The sequence below is a fragment of the Globicephala melas genome, chromosome 15 (genome assembly GCF_963455315.2).
Source record: "Globicephala melas chromosome 15, mGloMel1.2, whole genome shotgun sequence".
In the NCBI taxonomy this organism is placed as follows: Eukaryota; Metazoa; Chordata; class Mammalia; order Artiodactyla; family Delphinidae; genus Globicephala; species Globicephala melas.
The window spans coordinates 54,978,815-54,992,168 of NC_083328.1; the positions used below are offsets into that span (position 1 = coordinate 54,978,815).

At 47.4% G+C, this 13,354-nt stretch overlaps 1 protein-coding gene and 1 non-coding gene across 2 annotated transcripts in view; one reads left to right on the forward strand and one right to left on the reverse strand.

The window, feature by feature from the left end:
• Window positions 1–13,354, reverse strand: part of CDS2 (CDP-diacylglycerol synthase 2) — a 68,383-nt gene that overhangs the window by 14,967 nt on the left and 40,062 nt on the right. Inside the window, exons 2-5 of the mRNA XM_030872610.2 lie at window positions 5,529–5,665; window positions 4,156–4,252; window positions 3,309–3,406; window positions 1,100–1,239 (exon numbers count right to left, since the gene is read on the reverse strand). Of these exons, the coding sequence (XP_030728470.1) occupies window positions 1,100–1,239; window positions 3,309–3,406; window positions 4,156–4,252; window positions 5,529–5,665 (472 nt within the window). The remainder of the gene's footprint in view (window positions 1–1,099; window positions 1,240–3,308; window positions 3,407–4,155; window positions 4,253–5,528; window positions 5,666–13,354) is intronic.
• TRNAK-CUU (transfer RNA lysine (anticodon CUU)) lies at window positions 2,635–2,707 on the forward strand. The gene has a single exon. It is a non-coding gene; the product is annotated as a tRNA-Lys (tRNA).

The following is a 13,354-nucleotide window of genomic DNA, read 5'->3' on the forward strand; positions in this document are numbered from 1 at the left end:
TTTTACCCATAAGTGTGCTGAGTCCCTCAAAAGTAGCCCTGCCCAGAAGAGAGCACATCACTATTCAAGACCCCTGGCCTCCCTTTGTGGGGCTGCTCCCAGGCTCTGAGGCATGCTCTCTATCCTCAACACAGCAAACCTCTCAGAAGGGGACTTCATATTTTAATAGCCAGGTGTCTTTCACGGAGCCGAGTATTGCCATCAAGCTGATGAACAACAGGTAAGACTGAAACTTATTAGGTCAGAACAAATTTCTCATATGCCTCAAACTGGCTTTTAGGGTAACTATGAAGAACACATTACTAGCATTACTGTACAGTCTTAACTGAGTTTAGATTGACAGAGCACTTTACTGTTTGTCAAGTTGCAATGTATCTGTTCAAATCCTCACAGTAATGCTTCTGTTTTAGCTTTAGATTACAGAAGAGCTAACTGAGATTCAAAGAGTAAGCTCCTGGCTCCTTTGAAGTCACAGGTCTTTTAAAACCCAAATCAATAAAATTTCTAATATACTGCAATGTCCCTTTTTTTTAAATTAATTTTTATTGGAGTATAGTTGATTTACAATGTGTGTTAGTTTCTGCTGTACAGCAAAGTGAATCAGTTATACATATATATATATATCCACTCTTTTTTAGATGCTATTCCCATATAGGTCATTACAGAGAACTGAATAGAGTTCCCTGTGCTATATATACAGCAGGTTCTTGTTAGTTATCTATTTTATATATAGTAGTGTATATGTCAATGCAATGTCCCTTTTTATATACAAGTTCCTGGGTGGTTTTTGTTTCAGTCACGCTGCAGAATCTCTGCCAAGAGGACAGTCAGGACAAGACCATGCTATGCAGTCCTCCAACAGAGGCTGGAACACAAGGACAGGTGGCACAAACTCAGCCTCCACAACCACACAAGCCCCTTGGTCTCATTTCTCTTAGTAAAGAGCTGCTACAGCTCACGTAAGGCAGAATCCTTAGCTCTGCTCCCCTAAGTGGTCAGAGTTAATGTCATCAAAACCTTACATTGACCAAGAAATGCCCCAACTCAGCAGACATGCAAAAGCAAGACATACACAACTGGTGAGCTGCTTGACTCATACCTGTTAGATAGAGAGTAAAGGAAATGAATCGGTGGTATTTACTGAGAATCCGCAAAGGTTCCTCTCTCTGGACCAGAGTGAAGAAGTAATCTGTCACTGTTTCGCCATAGAAGAAATAATTTACACACAGTAGAAAGTACCTGTAAGAGAATACAGGTCACTGCCAAGGGGAGCACATGTGGCCTCTCCTTTAAAGCGAGGCTGTTAGAAAGCTTCGAGGACCAGAGGTCCACCTGACCCCCAAGACCCCCGGGGGCAGCTCACACAGGACAAGCAGATCACCATTCCCTGTTCTCTGGTGACACTGAAGGTGAGACGTTTATCTAGAAATTTGTGGCTTTCATTCACTCTCCATTTATCATAAACTTGGGACTCAAGTTTTTGCCCCTTCTGTAGCATTACCAGGACTAACTTAACACTCAAACTGTAAGACAACCCTCTGAAAGGCACCTCATCCTGCCTCCGCAGCCTTACATCCACTCTTCCTGACACAAACCTTGCACACCTATCAAAATGGACTTCTCTGGCTTTGCCACCTGTCTGCTTGGTTCCCTTCTTTTCCCTGCCTGGAACATCCTCTTCACTTACCCAGTTTATCACTCGTTGCTCAAATACCATTTTCTTCATAAAAACCTTGCATGACCTAACATGATATCTGCCTCCCCTGCATTTATTTCTATAGTACAAAGTATTTGCTCCTTCCACTAAGCAATTAATTATGCTTCAGACTGTCTTCCTCTCTGATGCCTGGCTTTGACACACAAACCTTTCACTAGCACTAACTCTTCATCTGTTTATAACCTCTCTCCTCTACTGGAAGGAGCTCTGAGGAGGGAGAAGACATGGCTCATATACCTTTGCGGCCTCACTGGTGTTTCTGAGTATGGGAACCAGCAGCCCCACTCTAAACACTCAACAAGGATCCAGACAAAGAAGAGAAGGGAGAGCTTCTCTCTTCCATTTTTTCTTTTTTTTTTTTTTAATTGTGGAAGTTCAAGAACTCCCATACTGGGTTTGTTTTCTGTTATGTGAAAAACACTTCCTTTGTACAGTGACCACAGTCAGGGGTCAGACATCCTGAGTATGTTAACAAAATTCATAACATTGCTTTCCAGCTATAGAAGACCCACAAGAGAGACCTACATCTTAACCCAGGTGGCAAGCACAGGCCCTGTGGAGACTGCGAGGCAGCTTGTGCTGCTGGATGACGAGGAAGCATCTCTCAGAGGATGTGTCCAGGCCAAGTCTGAGCACATCAACTCCCTTGGCCATAACCAAGTTGCTGGGGCCCAAAACACTACTCTCTGGCCTGGTAAGTAATGAAATCAATGCCCGAGACCCAGCACAGCAGGGTGAGAAGAATCTGTATTTGCCCGAAGTCTTCTCAGGACTACACAGTACTCTGCTCACATGTCACCACCTGAGAAGAGTGTGGTCAATACAGCAGCGAGTTTCAGATCAGGAAGGGGTCTCGGACATCATCTGCACTATAGGTTTTGACCCTGTTTTTGCTTCAAGATAGCCAAGCCCGGAATTCCCTGGTGGTCCAGCGGTTAGGACTCTGCGCTCTTACTGCCGAGGGCCCAGGTTCAATCCCTGGTCAGGGAACTAAGATCTTGCATGTAGCGTGGCGTGGCCAGAAAAAAAAAAAAGCCAAGCCCCTTCCTAGGAGGAGAAAACAGAGTTCCTCTGAGGAGCCCCGATCCCCTGCACTCAGTCTCACTCCTGCTCACTGGCACCCAAGGAGCCTCCGAGGAACTAGGGCTCCAAAACCACAGTTTGAAAAGCACTGACTAGGTCTCAATCATCTGTTTTAAGGATGAGGAAGTCAAGTTCCAGAGATAGCAACACCAGCACTGACAACTCCCAGATAATTCTTGTGGGATGCTGAGATACTAGAGCATGAAAAATGTACTGATATAGAAAAGGGGGGCCATTGTGCAGAGTCTAAGGAATCCAAATACTGATGCAAACACAGTCACAGATGCAGCTGGTCTGGTTTCTTCTGAGGAAGAGTCCAGACTCTGGGTAACTACTCAAACGCTCCTCACAGGCCAACCATACAGTCCGGCCTATGCAATACTTGGGTCTCAAAGGTGCTGTGAAGGTCCATGGCCATCACAGCCTCCCTCCCACCATGATTGTAAATACCTACCACAAAACACTTGTCCAAATCTGTTAAGGGTTTCTGTGGGGCTAAAGAGCTTACCAGCTGAGGGTTCTGAACCAGGGCAGGTCATAGGAGTGGTAGACATTGTAGCCAATAGTGATAATCTCATGGAAACACTTAATCTGAACACACATCACCTGCAGGACACAAAAGAATTAGAACACTTGTCAACTCCCCAATTCTTATGATCTTTAGAAACAGAAACCAACAGGTCATGGGCCTTCAAGAAAAACCACTATATTTAAGAACAATGTCGGTCCTTCAGTGATTCCACTCTCCTCCTTTCTCTCTCACACCACCCCACAGGGTAGTGAGGCCCTTTAAGTCACACAGAGTGACTCACAATAAATATATGCTTCTGAAAGTTCAATTAACTTTTTATTGTAGAACACCCCCCCCCACCTCGGGACTCAATATCTTCCATTCTTGACTTCGAATAGAAATACATACTTGAAAAGTCCCAACTGCTCTGCTCAGCACTCATCTGTTAGTCATTTGACCCTGTCCATGACAGTGGGAAGACTAACAGCAAAGTACTGTGGACTGGGATTTCTTAACAAAAAAGTCCTAAAACCTAGGAGGGAGACTCCAGGAAAACAAGAAACAAAACCAAGAGTCACACAGAATCGTAGCCAGGGTCCCAGTTTGATCAAAGAGCTGAAGTAATAAAATCAAATTTTAAAGTGATCCTTAATTCACACACAAATAGCCCTCCAGTTGGCTGCTGGAAGGTGAGAAATCGCAGCTATTCTAAGGCAGATGTGGTCTGAAGAGCCTGGACCCCAAGTGATTCCCAGAACCAACCCAACACCTGGCACTTAAAATGACCAGTCCTGTAGGGAAAAGTGAAGGCAAAACTATAAAACAGCATATAAATGGCACTTACAATCATCATTAAAACCATTGGTCCCAGGTAAATGATGATGAAGAAAAATGCAATCATGGCCAAAGTCAAGATGCCTCTCACCCACCAGTTCTTCCATCTAAGTTAGAGAGGAGGGGAAGGAGAAAACATGTCAGGGGCCCAGAAAGAACTGAGGTACAAACCCAAGGGGGATGGTTCTTCCTGGGTTGAGAGGGCCCTGAGGTCAATCCTTTCCAGGAGTATGTCCTTCACCTTGACAGAGGCAGCAGCCCAGTAGCCACATGCTGGGAGGTGCAGAGCCACCAGAGCCATCACATCATCCATGCTAAACTCAGCAAGTCCTCCAAGGTCCACAGAAAAACACACCCAGCTTGTGTCTTAACGAAGGAATCAGGCAAAAGACCCGAGGGAACAATGCCCTCTACTTCTGTATCTACTTGGACGGCTTCTATGGGCTTCTCTATCTGAGGAAAAAAACATTTTTCCTGCAGCAGAATCCTACATTGCTCTGACCCTGCATTGCTATGGTGATAACAGTATCAAACACAGTGGTAATAATAGCTATCATATGTATGTACCTGGCACTTCTATAAGGACTTTACATGTATTAATTGATTCAACCCTCAACACTACTAGCTTTTACAACAGATGAAGAAAGGGATGCACAGTTCATACACCTGTGAAGTGCTTAAGCTGAGATTTGAATCCTGGGAGTCTGGCTCCAGAACCCATGTCCTTAACCACTGCACAATACAGCCTTTCAAAGGGACAAATGTGTGGGAGGCATGCCCAGGAACACTCTTAGATAATGTTTTGGGGTCTTATAGTTTGCCTTTTTAATCTGCCCACGCAGCTGGTATCAGAAGGACTAGAATCTCAAGGGATCAAAATTTTAACCCTGAATTCACCCAAGTTGAGATGTTTCTCAATTCTTATAGGAAAATTCAAGGAATGTCCACAATGTATGTGTGTGAGAGAGGGAAAACTGAACTCCTAACTAGAAACTTGGGCTCCTCAGTGTAAAGCAACCTGCCCATTAGTCACAAACCCCAAGGATCATTCATCTTCATGTGCTGTGTCAGTGACCACCCCCATGTCCACTCGTTCCTCCTCCTTAGACAGCACCTCCCAGACAGCCTAGAGCACCCTTCAAGGCCAGATCCACCCAGGCGGTGCTCGTAGTCACTGTTAAACACTAGATGATACTCAATGGAGCCCTAGGCAAAGGCAGGGGAGACTGTGGCCAATGAAAGCGGGCAGGCCTGCACCTCACATTCTAACAGATGTGGGCTCCTGCTACAAGATTGTGGGCTCTCTAAGGGCTTCGGGTTTTCCATGGCACTTGGAGACAGTGCAAGACGCCAGCAAGCACTTGCATCATTAAGTCAAGCTACCTTGAAGACAAGTTGGAAAGGGCCCTGTTGAGGACCTCTGGGGTATCGTCTACAGAGGTTGGTAGGGTGACAGCTTCCACTCGACTCTCACTGTCCGATGCAGTCTCTCCATCTGCCTTTGCTTCTGCCTCCGACTCCTACATAGCAGAAAAACAGAAGAGGAAAAGGTCACAAGCGCTGAGTAGGATACTGGGTGTAGACATCCAAAAAGACCCATCCACCTTTGAGAACCCCTCTCCATCAACACCTAAGTCACACAGGGAGCAGCCCCTGCTCTGCCACAAGCCATGGATGCTCAGAACCACCAAGACAGCCCGGGCTCTCTCGGGGAAAGCTGGGTGTTCAGGCTATTGCCCCTGCAACAGGGCTCCCCAAAGTCCATGGTGTTACTTCCAGACTTCACAAGAACACCCCATAAGGAGGCCAGCCCCACTCAGTGTGAAAGCCCTATGGGACCACTAACTCGAGTCACTGCTTCACCAGGACTGGTGTGTACCACTGCCCTCTCCCAGCCACCAGGCCTGGGCATCAGCAGACACTTTGATGTCACTCACAGAGTTGCCACCAGACCCCAGCCATATAAGGAAATGCTCACAGGAACTCACCCTGCTCCCCAGCCTGTGTGAAGGGACCAGAGCCATGCCAACAACAGGTTCTCCAACCAGAGTACCATGGAGCAGGCTGCTCTACATCCTAGGGACCATCCTTCTACTCAGAGCTTTTATTTCTTAGGAGAATTTAGAATAGCTGCTGTGAGAAGAGGTGCAGGAGAAATCAAATCACTTGGAATCAGAGTAACAATACTACACAGTATTTGAATAGCCCTTCACAGTTTTGAGAGCATCTCCCACACCTGTGAACATCTGAGCAGCTCTGGGAGGAAGGGAAGGAAGACGGAAAGATCCCTGTTTACAAATGAAGAAACAGGGGCTCTGAGAAATTCGATGGCTGGCCCCAAATCTCCTACTAACCAGGTCTCTGACTTCAGTGTGTTCATCCCACTAGATTTCCTTTTATGTAAGCATCTCGGAATCCATTTTATTCTTCAGTAAGAGATTCAGAATAAAGTAAACTGAAAATGGCAAAAGGAGGTTTCACCAAAGTGTCAAAGATTTCATTACATATATGTGGAAACAAAAAGACAGTTATATCTTTCTTCAAATTGGACAATGTGAATTTCCCTGATGACTAATAAATATATGAAACTGAGGATCCCTTCACATGTTTCTTGGCCATTTGGATATCGTCTTCTGTGAAGTGTCTGTCAAGTCATTGGCCAGTTTTCTACTGAGTTTTCTTGCTTTCCTTTTTATTGATTTGTAGGAGTTTTTTTTAATATGTTCCAGATTTAAGTACTTTGTGTCACTAACCTGTTCCTCCAGCCTTCTCTAACCCCCACGCCCCACCTCAGTCCTTCCCTTTCCTACAATCAGACCTTCTCCCTCCGGCTCAGCACTGGCCACAACAGGGACTTGGTGGGAGATTTCATAACTGTCTTCTGCCCCAACTGACCATAAGGTCCCTAAAGACAAGGATTATAACAACTTTTTCTCAGGATATCCTCATGCCCGGCACAAAGATACTTACATAAAATACTTACAAATATATGTAAGGATGGTGGGAGGAAGAGAGGAATTAATTCCAGGTGTGGTAAAGCTGCCCCTGCCCTCATAGAGATAGCTGTTTCTAAATTAACTCACAACTGTGATAACACCACAAAACAGAGGCTTTAGTGCAGAACTGATGATACAGAGACAGCAGGCTTTGGTAAAGAACTTATGGAGGCACTTTGCTGTACAGCAGAAATTAACACAACATTGTAAATCAACTATACTTCAATTTAAAAAAAGAAAGAACTTATGGAGGTGGCCTCATCCGTAGGACCTGAGGGGAAAAGCCACAACTTCCGATGATGGGGGTCAGTGCTCCTTCCTCCGCCATGCTTAGCCAGTGGCTCTGGACAAGTCACCCAAGTGACTTGTACTGTGCTTCCTCACCTAATAAAAGGAGCCCAGAAAGGACCCTCCTTATCTGGTAGGGGTTCCCTAGAAAGATTTAACCAAACCCCCACCCAGAGCTGTGCCTATTCCACTGCCCCACAAGGTTCTGAAATGCATGGATAATGTGGGATTATCCCTCTCTGATGAGACTGCCTGAAGACTGAGGCATTTGGAACAGCTTTCCATTCTTCATGTTAACATTATCATCCTCTCCCCATCAGCTACCATCAGGAATATGAGGTAACGATGTTGTGGGATTATCTAGATCTGACCCCTCAACCAAGGGGCTTCAAAATGCAAGTACCAGAGCCCCACCAAGGCTTCCCACAGATGTTCTCCAGGAGTATCTAGAAGCCACAGGGGCTGAGGTGAGCACAGCAGACAAGAGGACACAGGCATGCGTGCATGCACACACACAAGCCCTAGCACAGTTTATTTTTAACTTATCCATCCTGTTGTCAAGGAAACTCACAAAGGCTGCTGGTTCCCCAGGCTAGGAAGGGCAGGAAGGAACCCAGGCAGAGCCCCTGCAGGGGAGGGGCAGGGACCTCCGGCTCGGTACTAAGTCTCTGGACTTTGCAGGCCCTTTCACGAACGTTAGCCCAGATATCGCCATATCCGACTCCTCTCCTTCCTTGCTAGGAGGAAGTGCAGTGAAGAGAGGTATCCTGAAGCAGAAAGTAGTAAAAGGATAGAGAGAAATGTTACAAAGATGCTGTGACTGTTGTTACTGTCAAGACATCAGGGGGCCTGGGATGAACAACTAAGAAATGAAGTAAATGCCCTAAAGAAACAAGCCTGAAGGAGATTAACTTTCCAGGTGTCACCTGCCTGTAAGCAAGTAACTCACTCCAGGCTCCTGAATAAGCATCCTCAGAGCCCTTAACTGGAGGTCTCCTCAGAGCAGGAGACAAACACCTACACAGGCAGCCACTCTCCCACAAGCTGAAACAGAGCCAAAAAAGGCAGAAGGGCAAATTCCTGTGCAGGAGGAAAGAGCACAGCCTGGGAAGACATGGATCAGGGTGGGGCAAATCAGCCAGCTCTCTGGGCTCCAGGTGGAGATGTCGAGAAAGCAGGGCAAGGAACAGAAACCTTGGAGAACCTGGAATCCTGCGGCATTCTGGCTCCTCCCCATGCACGGACAGGGCCTTCCACTTGGGCTGCTCATGCCCGAGTGAGGAGGCGAATGCTGGCGGCAGCTTCCATAGTGGGCCCAGAAGGAGGCAGAAACCTGGAGCCCAAGTTTTCACCCAGCAGAAAGTGGCACACGCAGGACCAAGAGTCAGAGATGTCAAGCGCTTCACTGGTTTGCTCCTCCAGCAGATGGTGAGACAGGCAGACGCCACAGAAGACTTTCTGTAGGAGGTGGCGGCGGCAGCCAGTCAAATCCCAGCCCTGGTGCTCATGACACTCAGCACAGGCCTCCAGTCTCTGGTCTTACCACTGGGGAAAGGACCCCCCCCCACCTCAGACGGTTGTTGGGATGATCAAATGCAACATCAGTGAAAGTCTATTAAAACTATAAAGGGACTGAATAGCAACAGGCACCTGCTGCACCCACACCCACACCCACCCCCCCCCCCGCAGTAGGCTGACCATGGCACACACGACAGGAGCCCAAGAACCCTAAACACCTACCCCAGGCAACCTGGGCACCCTTCCCAAGGAGGGTAGAGTGGTGAAAGAATGGTGGTTATCAGGCTTTGCTGGGGCCCTGGGCTAATCAATTCTGTGAGCTCAGCATCTGCCTGCCTTGCTTCCTCTTTCCTGTTTTCCATTCATCCAACAGGCGGCCCCAACTCAAAAATGATCCACTTCTCAAAGCTCCCATGAAAGGTGGAGGTCTGAGACACAGGCAGCAGTACATGGCCGTGCTCCCTGATGTGGGATGTGTATAGCACAGTCCACTGAGGTGTGGGAGGAAATATTAGGACTTATTTCTATTTAGCTCATTCAGCTTTCCTTTCTTGTGCATGCTTTATAAGGGACCTATCAGCACAGATATATAACTGAGTGAGTCTGTGCAAGCTGGGGCACATGGTAAAAGCATCACATATATGTTGGACACGGTGGTGTGTCAGTGACTGTGGTCTTCTTGATTCCCACTGCACTGAGCAGTGCCTGGAACGTAGCAGGCGCCCAAAGATTTGTTGGACTAATGAGCTAATTAATTCTACTTAACCTACCATGGACCAAAGTGTCTGTTTGCACTGAGCATATGACAGAACCCACTTGGATTTCCAGCTCGTGTGGCCCTTGCAGCAGAGCCAGACTAGTGCCCACTCTCATCCCCTCTCCCTGCTGACTGGTGGGTCTGAGGACTCAGCTCAGTAGCTCTGGGGCCAGAACACAGTGGCGGGGAAAGGCTGCCTTGCTGCTTCAAGCTGTCTCAGCACGGCTCCCAGGCATCCCCTTCTCCTTCCTTTCTTTCTTTTCAACCCAAGGGCCCAGATCAGAGGCTGAGTAGGGCAGACCCTTGTCTCTCAGATTCTCTCTCAGTCACCGCCCATCCTTCCACAGTCCAGCAGCCATTTCTCAAGGGGGTTGTGGTGCTGGTGTAAACAGGAAACAAGAGCATTGCTTTAAAAGGAAAAAAAAAGTTATCTCTAAGGCCTCCTTCCTTCTGGTTCACTAAGACTCTATAGGGAAAGGCAGAAGCACTTCAGGTGAGGGACACATGGAGAGTCTTGGGTACCAAGGGCTCAGACCTGTCAACATTCTTAGAGAAACTCATGCCTGAAAGGCTTCCCCTACCAGCCTACCAGGGTTCCTCAACCTCCTACAGCTGCCCAGACACCAATGAACTAGGGCTCAAAACAGCACAGAAGGCTTCCTTCAACACAAGCAAGAGAAGGCAGCGAGGCAGGGCCAGAAGGAGCTGTAATGGTGGGGAGAGGGGAGGTCCCTGTGGTCAAGGTCTGGCTTCCTGGCCTGAGAAGGGACCTGGCTTGGTCCGGAACAGCATCCGTAGGACTCATTTTCACTGTTATAATCTACTTAGAAAACCCTAGAGAGAACCCAAGCAGTTTAGAGAATACTTAGCTGCATTAAAACTCGTAAGTTTCATTTAATGAGTGACTTCACAACTTACACAAACTATTTTTTGTACTGCTTTAGATGCAAATTACAAAACTTGTCCTGGAGGAAAGTCATTCAGGCTGAGCCTAACCTTTCCACTAAGTATCATGCCTGCCATCTTCTTAAACAAGCCCTGTGGCCAGTTGCCAGGAAAATCGACTCCCCCACTTGTAAGGAAAGAAATTACCAGAGACAGGTTTATCCTTAATATGAGTGTAAGGGACCTATGTGTCCTTACTGAAAAAGCCAAGTAGACTTTCATCTGAGTTCCTATTGGGGGAAAAAAAAGTGTGTGTGTGTGTGTGTGTGTGTTTAGTGTTTGGAACAGCAAAGAAAATATTTCTAGCTTTTTCTAACGCTAACCTCATTTGACAAGTTCAATTGTCTGAACAAAGAATCAAAGGGGAAGAGCCTGGCTCTGAAAGTTTAGAATCATCCCTGGCATGGCCATATCCTGCCTTCAAAAGCCTCATATCAGTAACGTGATCCACAGAAAATGCATTCAACTACTCCAGATGGACTGCTTCCTTAAAGTACCTCCACACCAAAGAGCTCTCCAGAGGACACGGAAAGACACACGTGCGGGAGGTTCAGCTTTTGAAACCTAACTGGCTCTGAACCGTTTCACCCCCAGACAATACTATTTACAATGAGCCACAGGGGTCTTTACAGAGAACACACCACTGCCAGCCTTGGGCCCAGATAGGGCTCCTGTGGGAGGACAACTGTTCCCAGGACACCAGCACTGGAGCCTCCCACGTGCTGCCATCCCCTTTCCTCCCCCTCCTCGGAGACCTTGCTCCACTGATCTCCCCTCCCTCCCCTCTGTCCTCCCGCCTCCCCCTCACCCCTGGCCCTCATTTACACCATTCAAACAGGCTCATCCAAGGAAAGCACCCTCTTCCCCTTTGGGGAAGGATGAACCTTTGGGAAGAGCTTTGAACACCCCAACCCCTCCCTTGACTGACCTTCACCCTTGATGGGCTTTCATTCCTCCCTCAACCGACCTTCATTCCTCAAGCCACACCAAGCCACCTTCATCCCCGGGCATTCCCAGACCTCCACGACCGGCACAGCCTTGCAGCGGCTTCTGATGCTATTATCGAGACACACTCTTCCTTTGGCTTCCAAGCAGCACATCCTCCTGGTTTCCCACCTGCCTCTCTAGCCAGGCCTTCTTTAGCCAGCTCCTCCTTGGCAGCTTCCTCTTCTTCAGCCTGTCCCTTAACTGAGGGACTCCACGAGGTTCTGTGCTGGGCACTCCTCCTGTTCTACTGCCCACTCTCCCTAAGTAATCTCATTCACTCTGATGCCTCTAACTGCCTCTTCTTGAGCTTCAGACCCACATATCCAAACATACTGGATGTTCCCACCTTGGATGTCCCAAAGACACCTAAAATTTTCTGTGTGTTCAAAACCAAATTCATTCCCTTTCCCCTGAATTGGCAATTGAGAAAGGTGGCCATCATCCTTGGTGCTTCCTGCCTTGGCTCCTATCACCAGGTCTGGGATCACTACCTCCAAAACAGCTTTTAGCTCCGTCTATTCATTCCCCTTGCCTCTAGACCCCCCTTAACTCAAGCCAACATTGTCCCCCCTGGATAACTGTGACAGCCCAACCAGCCACCTCATCTCTGGCCTTAGTCTATTCCTACTTCCACTCTACTCTTCACACTGCACCAAGAAGGACCTTCCAAAAAGAAAATCTGACCATGTCAACTCCCTGTGCAATACTGGAGCTCTCTGGGCTAAACTGAGGTGATTTTTCCACCTCTAAAGGATAGACTAAACTACAGGACAGATCTAAACTTTTTTTTAATGGTCTACAAGCCCCTTTGGGATCATGGTCTTGTATACCCTTCCAGCCTCGTCTCTCTCAGCCATTCTGAACTACAGTCAGTTCCTAGAACAGGCTGTACTTTCTTACCTTAGGCCTTTTGCTCATTCTGTCCCTACCTAGAACAGTCTCTGCAAATCACCCTCTTCAGAAACTCATCTCTCTTCTGGCCAACTATTATTTACTTCAGATCTCAGCTAAGAGATACCTTTCTCTCCAAACCTTCTGCCATGTGTCCCAGTGGCCCCCATCCTCCCTCAAGAATGCACCCCACACTGTATGGTCTCCTCCTGTAGACCACAATCTGGGTGGGGGCAAGGGGGAAATATTGACTTCCTCACCACAGTACCCCCTACATCTGGCATGGTGCCTACAGAGAAGACAGTAAGACTCACCACATCTGCCTAAGCAGCCACAGACAATCATTTGGAGAGGACCCAGGGTTTACTAGATTGGCAGATAGCCAAGCGACATACAGCAATTCAACATTTTCCACGCTCTTAAAAGCACTATATGAGGCATTATAGGGCTGCAACCCATTGTCCCACTGTTCATCTCCTCTTCTTTCTTAGAACAGAAGCCCTGATTTTTAGCTGGGCTTAGAACCAAGACTGCATTTTCCAGTTCTGGTCAATGAGATGTTAGCAGAAGCACTGTGTGCAATTCTACCATTTTTCCTTTATGCTGACTGCAATGTGGAAAGGCTAGTTGGAGCTCCGGCAACCATCTTGGCCCATGATGTGAAAGCCACCTATTACCAATGACTAAGCAACAAGATAAAAGGAGGAGACCATCAAGGACAACTATGCAGCACGACAAAAATGGTATGGGTCCTGGACTGCTTATTACATGAGAAAGAAGGGCATTTCTATCTTGGTAAGCTAGTGATATTCTGAGTTTTCTGTCAT